Genomic DNA, 22,355 nt, shown 5'->3' on the forward strand with positions numbered 1-22,355 from the left:
GTGGTGTGAGCAAGGAGTAGGATGGCTTTTGAATTGAATGTAACAAAGGAAAATGTTCACTTAGTTTGTGCTCAACTATTCAATCAGATGATTAAGAAGTTCGTTGTGATGTGATGTTCTGGGATGAGTACTGAATTGAAGGAATTGTCATTTATTTTTCTGTATATATTTTAAAACTCCCACGCTGCACTTCCATCGCAGCTCCAGTGGGAGTGCAGCGGAAGAGCTGCAAACTAGGCTGGGATCTGATACACCGGGTTCTGGCTTTCACACCAAATGGCTTTGTAAGGGGCATAGTTTCCACCAACCCCTTACAAGGCTAGTGATGTGGAGGAGGTGGGGCTGGGAGGGAGACTCTCTAGAGTACAAATTGATTATGGCTTGCAACCGGGAGACCCGAGGCCCAATTTTGGGTGAGCCTCGGGCCTCCCTCATTTTAATAATTTGGTGACCTGTCAGCACCTGTCGTGCCTCCTGAGGCAGCTCACCCATTTTAAAATGATGAATTTCGGGCCACTTGCCTTGCTGGCAGAGACCCTAGGCAAGTCCTGAGGAAAGGACGGAAAGACAATAGGGCTGCCGATTGCAGGCTGCCAGCAGATGCACATCAAACTTTTAAAAATAATGTATTCACTTTTTTATTGGCAGTCGCTCCTTAGCCACATCGACCACTGAAGATTCATGAGTGATGCTCCTTTGACCGGCGACCAATTTAGTAGGCGTGTCCTCAAACAGGCACAAGGCCCCTCATTTACATATGAAACGGACCTAACGCCTATTTTAGGCTGCTGCTAGGGACGTCTGAAATATTGCCCGACCCAATGAGGGGTTGGATGTCTTTCAGGCGTCTTTGAGGCGCAGGGCATTGCCCCAGAAATTTTTTGAGGCTGGAAAACAGGCGCAACGAGGACCAATTTCTCCCCCCCCAGATTACCATGCCGTCAGCCTCTTGGAAGCCTGGGCAATAGTGGAAACTGGCACACCCAGTGAGAAGAGGCTGCTACCCTGGCAGAAGTGCGGCCCCCCTAAGGGGGTGCTGGCCAGGATTGCAGCTTGGCCCCCTGAAGGCAGGTTGGTGAATTTTTTTTATATTGATATTGTTGGCCCCCTTACTTAGAGGCCACAAAACTTACTTCAGGAGGGGTGGGCAACAGGAAACCCCCTTCCGCAGAGCAGCAAATGCTGGACTTTCCGTGTTGGTAGGTTCCTGAAATGAGGTCTTGGTGGCCCAGGCACTTGCCACTGACCCCTGCACGGTTCCAGTATGCCATAGTCTGCACTTTTATGTAATGAAATTTTTTGTTAACTCATTTGTATTATTTTATATTGTAAGCAGATGAGATTTTAGTAACTGAATTATAACCCTCAAATTCAAATCTTCTAACAATATGTATATATTAAAAATTATCTTAAATATATATTAAAAATAGAAGCCTAACTGGCTTCAAATTGAGATTTATGATTAAAAACTAGTCTAGCAATTTTTCAATAAACTCCAGAATATATATTGCTTTAAAGGCTCTGTATATTGTTTCACTGATATTATTGGGATATGTCACTATTTCAACAACTGGAACAGCATGAAATATAAAAACAGATTGTAAGAGCTTCTACAAATATGTAAAAAGGGAGAGATTAGTGAAAGTAAACGTGGGTCCCTTAGCGGCAGAGACAGGAGAAATTATAATGGGGAATAAGGAAATGGCAGATACGTTAAACAAATATTTTGTATCTATCTTCACAGTAGAAGGCACAAAAAACATATCGGAAATAGTGGGGAACCTAGGGTCTAATGAGAGTGAGGAACTTAAAGTAATTAATATTAGTAAAGAAAAAGTACTGGAGAAATGAATGGAACTAAAAGCTGACAATTCCCCTGGACCAGATGGTCTACATCCTAGGGTTTTAAAAGAGGTGGCTGCAGAGATAGTGGATGCATTGGTTTTGATCTTCCAAAATTCCCTAGATTCCAGAACGATCCCTGTGGATTGGAAGATAGCAAATGTAGTCCCACTGTTCAAGAAAGGAGGGAGAGAGAAAACAGGGAACTATAGGCCAGTTAACCTGACATCAGTAGTAGTGAAAATGCTAGAATCTATTAATAAGGACATAGTAACAGTTTTTTGAAGGTGTAACTAGCAGGGTAGATCAGGGGAAACCAGTGGATGTAGTATATTTGGATTTTCAAAAGGCATTCGATAAGGTACCACACAAGATGTTGTTACACAAGATTAGGGCTCATGGAATTGGGGGTAATATATTAGCATGGATTGAGGATTGGTTCACAGACTGAAAACAGAGAGTAGGAATAAACGGGTCATTTTTGGGTTGGCAGGTTGTAACTAGTGGGGTGCCGCAAGGATCAGTGCTTGGGCCTCAGGTATATACGATATATATCAATGACTTAGACGAGGGGACCAACTGTAATGTATCCAAGTTTGCTGATGATACACACCTAGGTGGGAAAGTAAGCTATGAGGAGGATGCAAAGAGGCTGCAAAGGGATATAGACAGGTTAAGTGAGTGGGCGAGAAGATGGCAGATGGAGTATAATGTGAGGAAATGTGAAATTATCCACTTTGGTAGGAAGAATAGAAAAGCTTTTTTAAAAAGCTAAGAAATGTTGGTATTCAGAGGGATTTGGGTATCCTTGTACACGAATCACAGAAAGTTAACAAGCAGGTACAGCAAGCAATTAGGAAGGTAAATGGTATGTTAACCATAATTGCAGTGATTGGAGTATGAGAGTAAGGAGGTCTCACTGCAATTATATAGGGCTCTAATGAGACCACACCTGGAGTACTGTGAATAGTTTTGGTCTCCTTACCTAAGGTTCACAAGATTGATTCCTGGGGTGAGAGGGTTGTCCTATGAGGAGAGATTGAGTAGAATGGGCCTATATTCTCTGGAGTTCAGAAGAATGAGAGGTGATCTCATTGAAACGTATAAAATTCTTAGAGGGCTTGACAGAGTAAATGCTGAGAGGCTGTTTCCCCTGGCTGGAGAGTCCAGAACTAGGGGGTCATAGTCTCAAGATAAGGGGTCGTCTATTTAGGACTGAGATGAGGAAAAGTTTCTTCACTCAGAGGGTTGTGAATCTTTGGAATTCTCTACCCCAGAGGGCTGTGGATGCTCAGTCGTTGAGTATATTCAAGATTGAGAGTGATAGATTATTGGACACTAGGGGAATCAAGGGCTATGAGGATAGGGCGGGAAAATGGAGTTGAGGTCGAAGATCAGCCATGATCTTATTGAACGGCGGAGCAGGCTCGAGGGGCCCTTTGGCCTGCTCCTGTTCCTATTTCTTATGTTCTTATGTAGTCCATCTGTCATCATGCACAGTGTTAGGTGACTGTGCCTGTACAATATGACAGCGAAGTTCAGTGTGCCATCACAACACTGAATCACTTAGTGTGAAGAAAATCAACAGGTGGCACAGGGGTTTTAAAGCTGCTGTGTCCCTTTATTCAACTACCAATTTGAAATGACCTTAAAGCCAGCCAATCTGTGATTCCTGTGAACTTCTGATACAAAAGAGAAGCATCAGCATTGGTTTGGAGTGAAACTAACTTGGGTTTTCCTCCAAAATAAAACTGGTGAAATTGACAATATAAACCCTGGTTAATGTCAGGATTCTAAGTGAAATTTCATGGTCTGTGTGCGACTATTGGTTCAGCCCAGAAACTGGAGAGATGACATTTAACACCAGAGCTGCTATTCCAATTACCTGTATCATTGCTATGGTAACACAGGCTTCAGTGAATGTTGGACAATGGGTCACACGACCACACGATGGCCTATGAGTCACTGTGGATTAATTTTTCTGGCTGCGCTGTGCTTGCTTTGTGTATGGTTAAAGTAACCAGGATGTTTGACAGAATCTTTGTACTGTGACAACAGTATAGATGGGACAAGTACCAATGTTATCTCCTTTGTAGCTGAAGTAAATGTATGACCATTAGCAGTTAAGCAGATCATAGAATCATACAGCACAGAAGGAGGCCATTAGGCCCATCATGCCTGTCCCGGCTCTTTGAAAGAGCTCTGCAATTAGTCCCATTCCCCTGCTCTATCCCTGTAGCCCTGTAATTTTTTCCCCTTTCAACTATATATTCAATTCCCTTTTGAAAGTTACTATTGTACCTGCTTTCACCACCTTTCAGGCAGTGAATTTCAGATCATGACAACTTGCTGCCTAAAAAAATTTCTCCTCATCGCCCCTCTGGTTCTTTCGTCACTTATCTTAAATCTGTGTCCTCTTGTCACTGACCATCTGCCAGATAGTAGTTAATACATCTACAGATTAACACAATAACATATAAATTGTTATAAGTAACAGGGATAAAATAATCACGCAAATGCAAATAGGGATGGTGTACTTTTATTTTTATACATTTCAACATAAGTTTATAAAAAGACTAAGAAAGGGTACTGCAACTTTAATACTGTGGTTTACATACAGATGGTAAAGCTTTGGATACTTTATTCCACATTGTAGTTTTGTACAAAAAGCACAGCTCTTGTGGTTCAAGTGTTATTGCAGGAAAAGAAAAACAGAGTTATTGCATAGAGATCTAACAGACGCTGGTGAAAATCAACCCAGCCCCTGCTGTTAGTGTATCAAAATTCAATTAATACAATGTATTTTTATCATTAAAAAATGAATCTCACATGTTGGCATAAGTAAGAGTTGGAAGATGTAGAAGTTAGAATGATGCATTGATAGAAAATGTTGATCTATAATTCGGAGTCCATATATCTTTCCTATAAAAATGTTCAGTAATACTAGGAGAATCATCTGATGCAATTGTTGATAGTAAATCTCGTTGCAGTCCATTATATGGGGCTGTTATAAATGTTGTCTGTGCAACAATGGCAATTGAGCCCAAGTCATTTTTTTTGCTTCCACTATTTTGAAATGAAAGTTCTGAATTGTGCTCTTTGTCCATTTGTATATAGATTTTTTTCTATTTTTCTGGGGCATTAGGGGGTTCGGTTTAATATCTCAGATTAGAAGATATATTGATGGAAGGAAATCTTTACTGCTTTCTTTATGATGCTATGACACTGATACTTGCAGCTGCAAATGTTTTCAAAAACGCTGGATGAAAGGTTAAGTTCTCAGAAGACTCAAGAAGATACCAAGATGCTCATTGGCAGACCCGACTGTATTCCCGGCAGGTGGATCCCACTCCTGCGACAGACAGGTAAAGCTTGCCATCTGGACAGACGCAAACTTCGTATAGTCCCTGAGAACTTCCAGATCCACCCTGTGTCCCATGAGGCAACTTGGGTAGTTTCACACTTTCAGCATCTAGCACTAGCTGTAAAAGAGTGGGGGAGGGGGAAGTCCAATTATTTTTGCTGCATTACAGATTACAATATTTTATAGAAACAATACGAATTCTAAAACAAACAACCTGTTTCACCTTTTCCTACATTGATTATTTTCAGTGTAGTTTTCTTGAATGTTCTGATGTATATTATTGCCTTAGGCTGAAAATCACTGTTGGTGATATTAGCAAAAGAATACTTAACATGATCATATAACTTTGCCCTGGCTGCTATTCAAGTGGAGCTGTTAGCCTGCTGCAAATAAACAAGTTACTGCCTTTGTTAAAATAGCAGACAGAGGAATGTCATATTAAGCATTCATCCACTGATATCACCAACTGTAATTTCTAGGTTTGTGTATGATCAGCCAGTGTGAGATTTCATTATCCCAAAGTAATGTTACGTAACACAATTTCTCAATGTTTTCCCTTTACTTTTTTCCTCTTCTGAAAGTGCTTACAATTCCCAAGGTGCTACCAACCCTCTTCACGTATGAGTTTGGACAGTGATGCCTAGATTTACCACTGCGTTCCACCAATTTGGGATGATAATTAGGTGGCTGGGGACTGGAAACAGGGTGAGGATCCAGCTTAATGGATCTCTGCCCACTTTAGTGCCACCCAGTTTTCTACCATCATTTCTGCCAGATGGAGGAAGTTTGGGCGGGCCCACGAAAAGGAGGCAGTACATCCCATTTCCCACTGTTTCTGCCTCATTTACGCTGGGTCCTAATCAGCATAAGTATAAATCACACCAGGGTTATGAGGCTCTATCCTAAAGGTGGAAGTAAGTTTCAAGGGATCAGTTTATTCATTTGCTATTAAAACCTTATGATTGTGCTTTTTTTTTTCATCTGTAGCCAATTACTTTACCATCTGCCTTTGTGCCATTTAAGGTGGCACTGCCATATACTCACCCTTTTGTATGAGGCTACACTAGGGTTCCTTTTTCATGAAGGCTACAATGAGAATCCCGATTACCGTTGATTCTTAGAAGAAAATGGAGAGGACAGAGGGCTGCCAGTATAGTGTGGATGCACCAAAGGGGCAGGGGACCCACCGGCCAATGCCAGAGTTTACAGGCTGAGGTGGTTCGACCTGCATTTGATTGAGGAGCGGCTCTAATTTACAAAGCAGGCTGTCACTCAGTTACACCATATGCTACATACGGACCTGCAGCCCATCTCCACCATATGCCAGTGGCTGTTAAATTCTTCACTACGACCTTTTACTTTCATAATGTGGAGTCGTTCCAGGCTGTCACTGGGGACATCTGTAACATCAACTAAACAGCTGTGCACTGATGCACTGAACAAATTACGAATACGTTGGTTTCTACAACCAGCAATTTCATCAGCTTCCCGCGGCAACATGACAGACTGCTGATATTTTACCGAGTGACAGGATTACCCAAGGCCCAAAGAATCATTGGTGGCACACACATGACCACATGTGCTCCCCTCATCAATGACCAAATGTACGTCAACTAGAAAGGGTGTCACTATTTCAGTGTGAAGCTTGTTTGTGACCAGAAGCCGTCATGCAAGTGAACACTCACTTGTCACAATACCTTTATGTTAAGGAAGTCCATAGTGGCAGCAGTCTTTAACACAGAATGGCAAGTGTGGCTCTTCGGAGATAAAAGGCATGATTTTGACCCCAAGCCGGGAAGGGGACATGGGGGTCAAATTGCGGACGGGAAACCTGGAAGTACGGGTTTCCCGGACATCCTTACGATTTTGACGTAAGGACATCTTTTATTTTTTTTAATATCAGTTTGCCGTCCGACTGACTGGCCTGATTGACAGGCTGGTCTCAGTCAGATGGGAGACCAGCCAGGGAGAGGATGTGTTCAGGTAAGTCTGCAGCTAAGTCTTCAGGTAAGTCTTTGTTTGTATGGATGGGAGGGGAGGTGGGGGGCATGGGTTGGCACGGGGGGCATGGGTGGGAGTCAGTCATGGGGGGAGCGATTGGGGGGTCAGTCACGGGGGTCCACGATCGCTGGGGGGTGAGTCAGAGATCTGGGGCGGGGGGGGGGGGGGGGGGGGGAGGGGGTGTCCGCGATCGTAGTTAGTGGTGGTGGTGGGGGGGGGGGGGGGTCGCTGCAGGTAGGCTTGTTAGGCCTAGGGAAGCACTCCTACTCCTCCGAGCCCACTACCTGTACCAGGAAGGCACTTACCTGTTAGTTTCGGCACTTCTTGCCTTCTTTCACGTGGCGTAAAAAAGGCCTGGGAATCCCGGCCCCCCAAGAGTTGAAATTGGAAACTCTGGAAAAATGGAGGCCCGCATCCTCCTTGAAAGGCTTTAATCACCAACCCGCCTCCTGCGACCAGGTTGGTCGCCCGCCCCTCGTCGCGCCCCGGTGAAAACCGGAAGTGGGTGGGTCCGAAATGGCTGTGATTTTGAATGCCCACCCCCCCGCCCCAACCCACCCGTTTTTCCATTTTAAAACTGTGCCCAAAATTTCAGGATCCCAGCTGAGCAGCACTACAACAAGATCCATTCATCCACCAGAATCATTACTGAACACACCATTGGAGGAGACAGCTCTCTCCAATCTGAGGCCTCTATGGCTGCAGTCTGTGTATCCATGGAGGAAGCAAAGACTGCCTTTTGGAGCTCTGCTGCAGATGTTCCTGGAGCCGTTACATGCTCCATGGGGGAACCGCAGTGCTGTCAAACGGTCCTTCGAACGTGCAGCTCATGCTGCTGGTGGGCTCTTTTACCCAAGTGGCATCTACAGCGTAATTTCCGATACAACCCCCCCAATGCTCATTACTCTGTGAGCATCCTTCTTCTAAGTGCAGTGCCAATGAACTTCTGATTCCCATGGGCCTAGTAGAGCCCTGGATTCCCTTCCAAATAGCCGTACCGTACCATTTTAGGCCTCAGTCTTGGCAAGAGAGATTTAAAAAAAAATATGGGGGTTGGAGACCCACCAAGAATGTAGTATGCGCTTTATGGAGGGAGGTGGCAGTGAGTGCCACCTTCTAGAACCCCAGAACCCCTTTGCTGTGCAGGACTATCGTGGAGGACCGGAGACAGACGGCAGGAGTCACGGTGAAGTCCAATGCTATCCACAGTGCCAATATTCAAGAAAGGTTCAACATAATTCAGCACTACCTGGAAAAAATGGAGGCGCCATGAGCATCTCCCCTGACAGAGAGGTCAAATAGGCAATGGAGTATGGTCAGGTATAGATTGATATTTTAAAAAGGTTAACATAAATAGTACTAAGCAGCTTTTATAGAGCAGACACAAAAACACATTATTTAAAAGACAAAAGAAATAAGTTCTTTCTTTACTTAAAAACAAAATCCACATTCACATACTGCTGAACTAACCTGGTTCTGCAATACAAACCCGGCATCATTTTGAATACATTTCAAAGTTCATTCTTTTGCAGGGATACCTTGATCAGAAATAAAGGTATCACTGTGAATGTTAGTTGTACTCACCATTCCTTCACTAGTATGAAAGATAATGTCCCTCTGAGAAGAGGCTTCAATGTTTCCTGCTCTTGCTTTGAAATGAACTCCTTTTGGTGCATCCATGCTCAAAGAACGAGTTGGAGATTCCAGTCTGAAGGCAAAACAAGATAATTTGTTGAGAACTGATATCCTACAGTCACACTGAATGTGGCTCAAACTCTTCATCCAGTCTGTAAATAATATTCTTAATGAAATCCAATCAATATACTGAAGAGAAATTTGGTCTTTGTTCCCTTTGCAATTAATTTGTGAGCCCATAAAATGCCTATGGCAGCCTGCTCTGTGTTTCAGATCTTTACTGCAGCAGCCTTTCTATGCTGTGACACACATAAGGAATTACATTTATACGAGTTGAATATAATGCAATGTAAAACACAGCAAAAAACAATTTTATTTGCACAAATAATGGGGGTCTTGTGAAGTGTTGTTCTCACAAATTGGTTTCTAGAGGATGTGGGGCCAATTGTCCTGAGGTTTGCGCCTGGGGAACGCTTACTCCCTGGGCACAAAGCGCAAAAAATATAGGAGAAGACATTATGCCAGGTCTTCACCCAAAGCAGTGAAGGATAAGCACAAAGATGAGGTGGGAGGGGGCGTTCTTAGCCCACCAGCCTCAGTTTCCTCCAACTGGTAGGGCAATGGTACCTGAAGGAGCTGGCGCTAAGCCTTGTGCCTGGACCCCCTCAGATCAGAGGACCCGAAGAGGCCGGGGGTTTGACAAGAGATGCCTTCGAAGGCAAATAGAATTTTATTTCACCGTCCCCCCAGAGATCTTCAGGCCGAGAGGCTGGTGGCCAGTCCAACAGCTTTGACTCTGTTTCCACCCTCATTTTCATGCACAAGGTTCTGCCAGAGGACAGTCCTGTGCCAGAGGTGTGACCAGACCATGCATTTGGCCCACTGAATTCGGGTTTACTGAGGCCAGGAGAGGCACTGGGAGCTTTGGGCAAGCATCTGTCCAATGTGCGGACAAAGGATCACAAGAAAATCAGCCCCTGTAACTTTAATATAAAGTGACAATGTACTTACATGTGGGATAACACATGGCGGTCTGCTGTGTATTATAAGTGGTAACATATTATGCAGTTGAGAGGACATTATAAACTCAAAGAGAAAATTGAGCAGTTCATCAATATTAAGTGAGTGGGCAAAACTATGGCAGATGGTGTTCAATGTGGGGAAGTGTGAGGAATCCCCTTTCATCGGAGAAACACAAATCGGAATATTTTCTTAATGGTGAGAGACTAGGAGCTGTGGAGGAGCAAAGGGATTTGGGTGTCCATGTACACAAATTACCAAAAACTAATGCACAGGTACAAAAAGTAATCAAAAAGGCTAATGGAATGTTGGCATTTATCTAAAGGGGGTTGGAATTCATAAGTGAGGAAGGAATGCTTCAGTTGTACAGAGCCTTGGTCAGACCACATCTGGAGTACTGCATTCAGTTTTGGGCACAGACCCTCAGGAAAGTTATATTGGCCTTGGAAGAGGTACGGATTCACCAGAATTATACCTGGGCTTAAAGGGTGAAGTTATGAGGACAGGTTCATAAACTTTGTTTGTATTCTTTTTTAACTCATTCATGGGATGTGGGCATGGCTGGCAAGGCCAGCATTTATTGCCCATCCCTAATTACCCTTGAGAAGGTGGTGGTGAGCTGCCTTCTTGAACCGCTGCAGTCTGTATGGTGAAGGTTCTCCCACAGTACTGTTAGGAAGGGAGTTCCAGGATTTTGACCCAGCGACAATGAAGGAACGATGATATAATTCCAAGTTGGGATGGTGTGTGACTTGGAGGGGAATGTGCAGGTGGTGTTGTTCCCATGTGTCTGCTGCCCTTGTCCTTCTAGATGGTAGAGGTCGTGGGTTTGAGAGGTGCTGTCAAAGAGGTCCTGGCGAGTTGCTGCAGTGCATTTTGTAGATGGTACACACTGCAACCACGGTGTGCCGGTGGTGAAGGGAGTGAATGTTTAGGTTGGTGGATGGAGTGTCAAACAAGCGGGCTGCTTTGTCCTGGATGCTGCACTCCAGGCAAATGGAGAGTATTCCATCACAATCCTGACTTGTGCCTTGTAGATGGTGGAAAGGCTTTGGGGAGTCAGGAGGTGAGTCACTCGCCGCAGAATACCCAACCTCTGACCTGCTCTTGTAACCACATTATGTGTGTGGCTAGTCCACTTAAGTTTCTGGTCAATGGTGATCCCCAGGATGTTGATGGTGGGAGATTTGGTGATGGTAATGCCGTTGAATGTCAAGGGGAGGTGGTTAGACTCTCTCTTGTTGGAGACAGTCATCGCCTGGCACTTGTCTGGCGCAAATGTTACTTGCCACTTATCAACCCAAGCCTGGATGTTGTCCAGGTCTTGCTGCATGCGGGCACGGACTGCTTCATTATCTGAGGGGTTGCGAATGGAACTGAACACTCTGCAATCATCAGCGAACATTCCCATTTCTGACCTTATGATGGACGGAAGGTCATTGATGAAGCAGCTGAAGATGATTGGGCCTAGGACACTGCCCTGAGGAACTCCTGCAGCAATGCCCTGGGGCTGAGATGATTGACTTCCAATAACCACTCCCATCTTCCTTTGTGCTAGGTATGACTCCAGCCACTGGAGAGTTTTCCCCCTGATTCCCATTGACTTGAATTTTACTAGGGCTCCTTGATGCCACACTCGGTCAAATGCTGCCTTTATGTCAAGGGCAGTCACTCTCACCACACCTCTGGAATTCATCTCTTTTGTTCATGTTTGGACCAAGGCTGTAACGAGGTCTGGAGCCGAGTGGTCCTGGCGGAACCCAAACTGAGCATCGGTGAGCAGGTTATTGGTGAGTAAATGCCACTTGATAGCACTGTCAATGACACCTTCCATCACTTTTCTGATGATTGAGAGTAGACTGATGGGGCTGTAATTGGCTGGATTGGATTTGTCCTGTTTTTTGTGGACAGGAAATACCTTGGCAATTTTCCACTTTGTCGGGTAGATGCCAGTGTTGTAGATGTACTGGAACAGCTAGGCTAGAGGCACAGCTGGTTCTGGAGCACATTGGAGTTTAGAAGTTTGAGGGTGATCTAATTGATGTGTTTAAAATGATAAAAGACATTTGATAGGGTCGATACAGCGAAACTATTTCTTCTGGTGAGGGAATTCAGAACAAGGGCATAATCTTGAAATTAAGCAAGGCCATTTAGGAATGCAATCAGGAAGCATTTTTTCACACAAAGGGTAGTGGAAATCTGGAACTCACTTCCCCCAAAAAGCTGTGGATGCTGGGTTAATTGAAATTTCCAAGACTGTGATCAATAAATTCTTATTGTGCTGAAGCCTTTAATTTGTCAGGGGGCTATGGGAGTATTTTCTAAAGGTAATCAATGAAGGTGTTCTGGGCAGATCTCCTGGGGTAGCCCAGGGACTCTCCCCAACATGCCCTTTGATGGGGGTAGGGGGGAAAGAGATGGGTGAATAGGTGGAAGTCAGTGGGCCCCCACCAGAATTTTTTGAAGGACACAAATGGGATGGAATCCTGGTGGAACTTGAATTCCTCCCCATGCTGTGGCGAGACATCGGCCGTATTTACACCTGGGTCCCAATTCGAATTTCAGGGCCCATGCGATTGAGATTAGAAATGGTATTGTACCATGATTAGGCCAGAAAAGATAATGGAAATCACTTTACTGACTATCACAGGTTGATTATTAGTCTTTCTTTTGTCCCAATTATCTCTGTCCTCTCCTAAATGCTGACTCTTGCTGGGGTTATTCTTCCACAGGTGCTGCATTCCCTGGTACCTCACCCAAGTAGCCATTCATCATGGCTACTCAACTGTGGAGGGCACACACTAAGTCTAATCCTGTTCACACTCGATGTCCACACAATCATAGTAAAATAGTAATGCAAAGTGGGATTTTTAAACCATAAGAGATAGGAGCAGGAGTAGGCCATTCGGCCCTTCGAGCCTGCTCCGCCATTCAATGAGATCATGGTTGATCTGATTTTTACCTCAACTCCACTTTCCCGCCTTTTCCCCATATCCTTTGACTCCCTTGCTGATCAAAAATGTGTCTAACTCAGCCTTGAATGTATTCAATGACTCAGCCTCCACAACTTTTTGGGGTAAAGAATTCCAAAGATTCACGACCCTCTGGGAGAAGAAATTCCTCCTCATTCCGTCTTAAACGGGTGACCCCTTATTCTGAGACTATACCCCCTAGTTTTAGATTCCCCCATGAGGGGTAACATCCTCTCAGCATCTACCCTATCGAGTCCCCTCAGAATCTTGTATGTTTCAATAAGGTCTCCTCTCATTCTTCTAAACTCCAATGAGTATAGACCCAACCTGTTCAATCTTTCCTCATAAGGAAACCCTTCCATACCCGGAGTCAACTTAGTGAACCTTCTCTGAACTGCCTCCAATGCAAGTATGTCCTTCCTTAAATATGGGCACCAGAACTGTACGTAGTACTCCAGGTGTGGTCTCACCAGCACCCTGTACAGTTGTAGCATGACTTCCCTGCTTTTATACTCCATCCCCCTAGAAATAAAGGCCAATATTCCGTTTGTCTTCCTAATTACCTGCTGCACCTGTATGTTGACTTTTTGTGTTTCATGTACGAGGACACCCAGATCCCTCTGTACCGCAGCATTTTGTAGTATTTCTCCATTCAAATAGTATTTTGCTTTTTTATTTTTCCTCCCAAAGTGGATGACTTCACATTTTCCCACATTATATTCCATCTGCCAAATTTTGCCCATTCACTTAACCTGTCAATGTCCCTTTGCGGACACTTTGTGTCCTCATCACAACTTGTTTTTCCACCTATCTTTGTATCATCAGCAAATTTGGCCACGAGACACTCTTCCTTCATCCAAATCATTGATATATATTGTAAATAGCTGAGGCCCCAGTTTCCCTAGCTCAAGGAAATTGAAGTCTCTTGTAGCACACCAATTGCTGCCTGGGCTGAGATCAATTAACACAGCACAGACTGGGAATTGGAGCTGGAAATCCAGTGGCATAAAAGTGCAAGTTTTTGTAGTTGGGATCTCCTGGTCTATACCCGGCAGTGTCTTTATCATGTGGGCCACTGGGGAAGCTCAACTATAAGAGCTTCTATATATTATGGTGTGACTAAGCATGAGGATTCTGGAATGAGTAAAGACTACGGCCCCGATATTTACAGGAAGGCGGGGAGGGTGCGGGGAGGACCCTCCCAAGAACGTGGCAAGGCCTGCGATTGGGGTGGGGGGGGGGGGGGAAATAGAGCCAGTGATCGGGAGGGGGGAAAAGCTCGTGATCAGGAGTGCTGAGGGAAGGTCGGCAATCGGGAGGGATGAGGGGGATGGTGGGGCGGGGATGGTGGGGCGGGGAGGCTGCCGATCGGAGCTGCGGGAGGCCGTAGGCTTCCTTAAGCGGGGTACAGGGGAGTACTCCTGCTTCTCCTGGCTCACAAAGAATGCTGAGACAGGCACGCATCTTGTGAAGCCGGCAGCTCCTGCCTCCTTTTCACTACCGGTTTCTGACCCCTGGGAAACCTGTGCAGCAACAGTCAATTTTAAATTGGGCTCCCAATTTGTCCTGTGGGAGCCCGATTTAAATATGTTAATTAAGTGTCCCGCCTCTCTATGGCAGAACACTAAAATGCCCCGACATCCGCCGCCGTAAAAAGGCGGCGGGCGCCTGCATGGCTTGTCGGGGTCGCATTCCCTGTATTTAACTCTAACCCCCCCACCCACGACCCTCTCCCACCCACTGTTGGGGGGGGGGGGCCGGGGTTAACAGAGGACAATATGACAACTAGTGAAAGGCAGTGTCAAATAAGATAATTAGGAGTAGAGTGACAGAAGATTTGTGGCTTATTATGGACTGTATGATACTATGACCCCGATATTTACAGGGAGGCCGGGAGGGTGCGGAGGATTACCCGCCCAAGAACGCGGCTAGGTCTGCGATCGGGGTGGGAAATAGAGCATCGGGAAGGGGGAAAGGCTCGTGATCAGGAGTGCTGTGGGGAGGTCGGCAATCAGGAGGGCTGGGGGGTTAGTTCAAATGAAGGTCGGCATTACTAACTTGCCCCGGTAATCAATGTTTGTGGGCACATGGATTGCTTGAGGTACATTTATTTCTGTTCCCACCTGCATAATGTCTCCAAGTTCCCTCTCAGCAACAACAGGTTGCATTTATATTATGTCCTAAACATTGACAATGATAAGCTTGGCAAGGGGCAGGGGGAGGTGCGTCAGAGTGATGGGAGGTACGGGCTAGGGGGAGTGAGGGAGGCGCTGGTGGTGGTCAGGGGCAGGGAAGTAGAGGAGGGGGAGGTGGCATGAGAGCTACGTGGATGGTCTCAATCTTGAGATATAAGTCCCTGAGCTCTTCGCATTTGGTGTTAGAAGTGAGGATGAAAAAGGGGAAAAAGGGGTTTGAGAAGGCAGTTTGCCATGGAGAAAAGGAGTCATGGGTTGTTATTATCTTCCAGAATGATTCTCCCAAGGGATTAGAGGCAAATAGGAGAAAGAGCAGAGAATCTTGTCGGGGTGGGGGAGATAATAATGGATTAATATTTTTATCTATTGTTTTAACACAAAAAAATTTAAATCCTAGGTTTCAAATGCTGCATCCTCGAAGGATATACATTTCAACCCCTAGGTGGTGCTATATGCTGAGGCCACATTTGGACCCTGCAGCTTAGTTTGAGAAAAATTAGAATAATGGTATCTGTAAATTATTAATTTGGGTAGGTAAGGCAGATATTCAGACATGCGAAACTTGATGAGTTAGAAGAGCCCATGCCCAAAAACTTTGCCCACTAATTTTAGAGGGTGTTTAGACACAATTCAATCAAAATTATTATCAGTTATATAAAAAAAAGCTTTTACATGATTTAGTTGGCTGGTGAAGACACTAGAAATAAGAATTGTGTTTGTGCAAAGTTCACTCTGTTTGCCTATGTAACAACAGTCACTGCACTTCCAAAGAAAGTTAATCCATTGGGTGAAGGACTTTCAGATATTTCAACATGAAAAATTCTATTTAAGAAAATGGAAGTATAAGTATTATAATACAACCTAAAACATCACTTAATAACATGAATAACTTCCATGGGTGTAACATATTTCACACAAGTCAGAACTGATCATTCACTGCAGGAAGCAAAAATTCAATGCGAGTTAGAAACTCACCCGCTGCTCCAGAAATGAGGCTCCGAGTATTTTAACCCTCCTCACTTAAATCCTGGCAGCCGACTTCTCACCTGTTCCGGGTGGAAAGTCGGTGCAACGTGTCAGAAAATCCAGGAGGCTATACGCCAACATTAGCTAGGTGACGTGTTCGGCTGGCAAAACCGTCCGGTAGGGATCTCACAATCGGGAAGGGGAGAGTGAGTCTGCGGCAGGAGAGGACTAGCTTTCCTTATGGGGACAGGCGGAGCAGGAGTGGTCCTCCTGGCCCCACAGGAAAGTAAAAACATTTATCTGTTTGGGCCTTTTCTGTGGTTTACGCCCAAGTCATCAATTTAAAATTGTAGTCTGGTCCTGATGACATCATCGGGACTCGACATGCATATGTAAAGAAGGACGCCGCCTGCTTTGGGCAGGTGTCCTTGCTGCCTGCTCAGTAGAGCAGGTTAAAATTGGGAATAATCAGCTTTTGGCAGCTCGAAGTGGGTAAGTAACCTGGGCGATTTTAATTCCCCATTAACCCAGTTTCTGCCAGGCAGGTAGGGTTAAAGGCGGCCCTAAATGTCGTATTCTTGAATCATTTGTCTTTAGATTCTACCTGGAGCTGTACATCATGGAATATAAGATGTAACTAAGAAAAGATTAAAGCAGTCTATCTTTGATGTCAGGGGGTGGGGGTAAGCACTGTTACTGCAAGATTCTCTTACAGTATATTATAACATTTACTATACTGCACATATTCTAAACAAAACAATCTTACCCATGGTTGCATGCCCCTGGCATTTATATGATAGCTCATTATGACAACTTAGGTTCAATGATAGCAGTGAGTAATGGAATCTTATACATGTGTCAAAGGATGTTGGAAACTCACTCTTACTGTTAGATATCCTCTATATAATGTGAGAATCGCTTTTTCCATTTTAAGTTTCCAGGTTATGTGAAGGAAACATGAGACCTAGGGGTGTAGTTACAGCAATCTTTAAAGGCAGGAATGCAGATAGAAAAGGCTATAAAAAGTCCAATGAGATTCTGGATTTTATATATAAAGGCATTGAGTATATATGCAAGAAAGTGATGTTGAATTTGTAGAAGACATCAGTTAGGTAATAGTATTGTCTTCAGTTCTGGACACCTTGGGGTAAATTTTCTTCTTCACCACATGGGCAGTAATCTGGTGGAGCAGATCACCCACCCGTTATATAACCTGTCCAATTTTTATCACACAGAAATTAGTGGAATACAAATCAGGCTTCAAACAGAAGGCTGTGAGGGCACGTTTTGGATAGGCTCAAAAAGAGAATTCAGAAGAGTAGTTAGCAGTTATTGGCCTAGAAATTCAGGTGTGCTCCTGCGCAAGATGCTTACGAATGGTGGGGTCCGAGAAGCCCTGGATATTTGGCCTCGGTCCTCATACTCATAGGAACTGTGCTGCAGGAGGAAGCCAAGAAGGTAAGTGGTGGAACATCAGGCCACTGCTAGTGCCACAGTGGGCCACAGGTAAGTGATAGCCTGGGGGGGGGGGGGGGCAAAGGGGTGCTGTGCGTTCTAGTTTCTAGGCCATTTTGTTTAATACCTACTGATGTGGGGAAACACAGTGTCTTCATTATTTTTGTTTTACTACATGAAGACGGTTATTCTGATTTAATTAAGTGAGTCTGATAATAACTGTTACTCTGTATATTCACTTGTGAAATGAAGCAGCTTTACGATTTGCATCTGGCCTCATCTTACCAGGCGGTTTCTTGTTCTGCTTTCAAGAAGATTGGAGAAGCATATGGGGGCTCATGCAAAAGGCATAAATATTTGGTTCAGGTCACAAAAGGTTATGCTATCGTATATTTAAATATTGGGCAGTAGAGACACACCTCTAAACATAAGATGCCCAGACTGCTTATGAGGGTGCTGTATCCTAGAGAATATCTAAGACAAGAGCCAAATTTATAACAATCGTTTAAAAAGGAATTGGATAATATTTTAAAAGGAAGAATATAAAAGACAAAGGAAAATGGCCGCAAAATGGGATTAAAGAAAGAAAGAAAAAAGGACGTGGAATTATATAGCACCTTTTATGTTCTTAGGATGTCCCAAAATGCTTCATTGCAATTAAATAATGATTAGAGTAGATAGCTACAAAGTGAAAGTTAACACTGGCACAGGCACAATAACGGACTTCTTTTGTGCTGTAGCTTCTTTGAATCTATGGTGGAGCAGTGGGCACAATTCATTCTTATTCATATATCATTTACAAACAGTTTTATATACAGTAATGACTTCAGAATCTTGTCATCCAGAAACAGGTTAGATGTGAGAAGTGTAGAAATAACTTTCTGCCAAGCAATCTAATTACACAGTTATTTTTGGTTATGTACTAACTAGCAACTTGAGCAGGGAGAGGGTGTATAATCTTTTAATTATGCATTTATATGAATATTAAAAAGCTAAAAATCAGTGTGAATGTGTATTATATAAACTCTAGCTATCTGTGGTTCTATTTTAGGTCAGGTCCCAGATACTAAGTTATGAAAAATATTTGAGATTTTACAGTACCGTGCAGGCTTTGTAAAATGGAAAGACTAGCTACTGGAAAAATAACTCACTGTATATGTTATGACAGCTGCTCAGCTCCCCAAGTCAATGAAGTTTAATTAAATCAAGTAATATATGTAACTCGATTTTTTATATCTAAAAATTATTAAAATCTGGGCAGAGTCTCAGCAAATGAGATTTGACAATAATGGAATTTCAATGATATGTCCTGTATAAAGGCTGTTGAGAGACCCATATAAACCTTGAGCACAGGTTTTACAACGGCACTTCAATCACAAAGCACTGAACACAGGAAATTTATGATGATCACCTAGACAATATTGAATAGGAAGCTGTGTAAAGCTCTGTGTATTAAAATTCAGATAAATGCTCTTGTGAATTCATTAGGGCCATTAGATTACAGGGATTGTACTTACTGGTTAACTTCAGAGTAAGTCAGGCTAGTTGGGAGGACATTGATTTAATATTGGGAAACATAAATTTTAAATAAATTAATGAAATATTTTTACTCAAAAAGGTGAAAGATGTTTGGAATAATCTACCAGGCAATGTAATAGAGGCATGGGCATTAGAGTGTTCAAAATGCAGTTGGATGCTGGGTTGAGGAAGCTAGGGTACCCGAGGGATGAACTTGATGTGCCAAATGGCCTTTGGTCTAAAGTCTTTCTTTATACCACACATATGGATGTAAACGATTCAAGAAACAGGGCATGAAAATGTTATTCCACGTGAAAGGTAGCCCCTTAACCTATGTGATCAATCATTCCACTATAACTGAGCGTCCCCTATTTCCGTTGTACTTGGTGATTCTGATGGATTTATACTATATGGTTTTCAGGAGTAAACATGAGGATTATCTATATAATAATAACCACTAAACACTGAATTCTAGCAACTTGGAAAGTCTCTGGAAGCCATTATCTAAAGTTAGTACACAGCAAAGACCTATAAGCTTGTTTACAGTGCAGAACAATCAAGTCATTGCATATCAGGCCCAAGGAACTCGGCCTGTGCCAAACTGAGACTGCCTGATGCCACACATGTGTAGTTAGTAGCAGTCTGCATGCATCTGATTCAATGAAAGCCTGATACTGGGATTTATTATTTCAAGAGTGATCCCGTGCTGGGATGTTTGGGACAGACATCAGGAAGCATTTATTTACACAGAAAGTGTTCAAAAACAGGAAAAAGTTGCCAAGAAATTGGTGAGGCCAGGACAATGGATCATTTTAAGAAACAGGTAGATGCTGTAACGGGCTTAGGTTTTGACAGGCATGCCGGCTGGCCACCTGATGGTGCCGATTTATTCCAGTTGACCAAAGTTAAAATCTAACCCTAGGTGTGGTAGTCTAAAAAAGATGAGATAAACAAATCCTACAAGGACAATATGGTAAGGAGTTCACTGGGATAAATATATGAACACGCGGAAACATAGACGGGTCATTTTCAGATTGGCAGGCTGTAACTAGTTGGGTGCCGCAAGGATCGGTGCTTGGGCCTCAGCTATTTACAATCTATATTAATAGCCCAACCATCTTCAGCTGCTTCATCAATGACCTTCCCTCCATCATAAGGTCAGAAATAGGGATGTTCGCTGATGATTGCACAGTGTTCAGTTCCATTTGCAACCCTCCAGATAATGAAGCAGTCCGTGCCCGCATGCAGCAAGACCTGGACAACATCCAGGCTTGGGCTGATAAGTGGCAAGTAACATTTGCGCCAGACAAGTGCCAGGCAATGACCATCTCCAACAAGAGAGAGTCTGACCACCTCCCCTTGACAGTCAACGGCATTACCATTGCCAAATCCCCCACCATCAACATCCTGGGGGTCACCATTGACCAGAAACTTAAGTTGACCAGCCATATAAATAGTGTGGCTACTCCAGCAGGTCAGAGGCTGGGTAATCTGGGGCGAGTGACTCACCTCCTGACTCCCCAAAGCCTTTCCACCATCTACAAGGCACAAGTCAGGAGTGTGATGCAATACTCTCCACTTGCCTGGATGACTGCAGCTCCAGCAACACTCAAGAAGCTCGACACCATCCAGAACACAGCAGCCTGCTTGATTGGCACCCTATCCACCACCCTGAACATTCATTCCCTTCACCACCGGCGCACCGTGGCTGCAGTGTGTACCATCCACAGGATGCACTGCAGCAACTTGCCAAGGCTTCTTCGACAGCACATCCCAAACCCGTGACCTCTATCACCCAGAAGGACAAGAGCAGCAGGCACATGGGAACAATACCACCTGCATGTTCCCCTCCGAATCACACACCATCCCAACTTGGAATTATATCGCCGTTCCTTCATTGTCACTGGGTCAAAATCCTGGAACTCCCTACCTAACAGCACTGTGGGAGAACCTTCACCACATGGACTGCAGCGGTTCAAGAAGGCGGCTCATCACCACCTTCTCAAGGGCAATTAGGGATGGGCAATAAATACTGGCCTTGCCAGCGACGTCCACATCCCATGAACGAATAAAAAAAAAACTTAGATGAAGGGACTAAGTGTAATGTATCCAAGTTTGCCAACGATACAAAGCTAGGTGGTAAAGTAAGCTGTGAGGGAGAACACAAAAAGGCTGCAAAGGGATAGAGACAGATTAAAGTGAGTGGGCAAGAAGGTGGCAGACGCAGTATAATGTGGGGAAATATGAGGTTATTCACTTTGGTAGGAAGAATAGGAAAACAAAATGGGCGCTAAATTGGTATAGGAGTTTGCGAAGGCACAGATAACGAACGCTGGAATCATGTAAAGTAGGGAGAAAATGGCTTCAATCAGTGTGCAACGCTGGTTTAATGTGATAGACACCATTTTGGGACTTAACGCTCAACTCAACACATAGTCTTAACCCCGACCATCTGAACGTGTCTTAGAGTGCCTGGAGGAGCCCCCACCAGCACTATTTAAAGGGACCATGCAGGATTTATAGGCTAGTGGCTGCATTATTGCTTCTGGCTGCCGAGACATTTGTAACTGTTTTTGGAGGTCTCTTGGACTTCAATACTAGGGCGCGGGGACATAGCCTAACATTTAAAGCCAGGACGTGCAGGAGTGAAGTTAGGAAATGCTTCTACATGCAAAGGGTGGGAGACGTTTGGAACACTCTTCTGCAGACGGCAGTTGATGTTCGCTCACTTGTGAATGTTGAATCTGAGATTGATGGATTTCTGTGAACCAAGGGTATTAAGGGATATGGGGCTAAGGCGGGTATATGGAGTTAGGTCACAGGTCCACCATGATCTCACTGGTGGAACAGGCTCGAGGGGCTAAATGCCACTGCCACTTGTTGCCTCCTGATATCCGCCACCAGTTGACCTCACTCACCTTGACCACTCATGTCAAAGCATTGAACTTCTTCCTGCACTGCATCCATGTTCATGATGCTGTGCGCCTGGCATTGACTTCGTCCCCCGTTGCCTCCCACTGCCTTTTGGATATATGTCTGGAGGGCCTCTTGCCCCCCCTCCGCCCCCCCCGCGGATATAGGATGTCCCTCCTTCTGTCCACCTCTTGCACTAAGGTCTCTAGTGCATCAGCAGAGAACCTTGGTGCATGCACTCTCGCATGCCTGGTACCAACTCAGATCGGCAGATTGGAGGATGTGCGCGACCTTTATTCAATGTTTTAACATAACTCATCAGTGTGTAAACATAGGGATGGGACCTGCATCTGTGTTTTACGTGTGCGATGTCTGGTTATCCGTGCAGACAGTAGACTGTTATTTTCAGCAAATAACAGGTACCAGCTTTCTTTAAGAGATTCCTAAGAAACATCCTCCCTTTAAGAGATTGAG

The 22,355-nt window shown here is 44.3% G+C and overlaps 1 protein-coding gene across 9 annotated transcripts in view; it reads right to left on the reverse strand.

The window, feature by feature from the left end:
* Window positions 1-4,365: 4,365 nt before the first annotated feature.
* Window positions 4,366-22,355, reverse strand: part of sgcg (sarcoglycan, gamma) — a 600,494-nt gene continuing 582,504 nt past the window's right edge. For all 9 annotated transcript variants that reach the window (XM_067986061.1, XM_067986062.1, XM_067986057.1 and 6 more), the window contains 2 exons: window positions 8,792-8,915; window positions 4,366-5,324 (listed from right to left, as the gene is read on the reverse strand). In XM_067986061.1, the coding sequence (XP_067842162.1) occupies window positions 5,151-5,324; window positions 8,792-8,915 (298 nt within the window). In that variant the 3' untranslated portion in view covers window positions 4,366-5,150. The remainder of the gene's footprint in view (window positions 5,325-8,791; window positions 8,916-22,355) is intronic.

Source organism: Heptranchias perlo, chromosome 6, assembly GCF_035084215.1.
Source record: "Heptranchias perlo isolate sHepPer1 chromosome 6, sHepPer1.hap1, whole genome shotgun sequence".
Classification (NCBI taxonomy): domain Eukaryota; kingdom Metazoa; phylum Chordata; class Chondrichthyes; order Hexanchiformes; family Hexanchidae; genus Heptranchias; species Heptranchias perlo.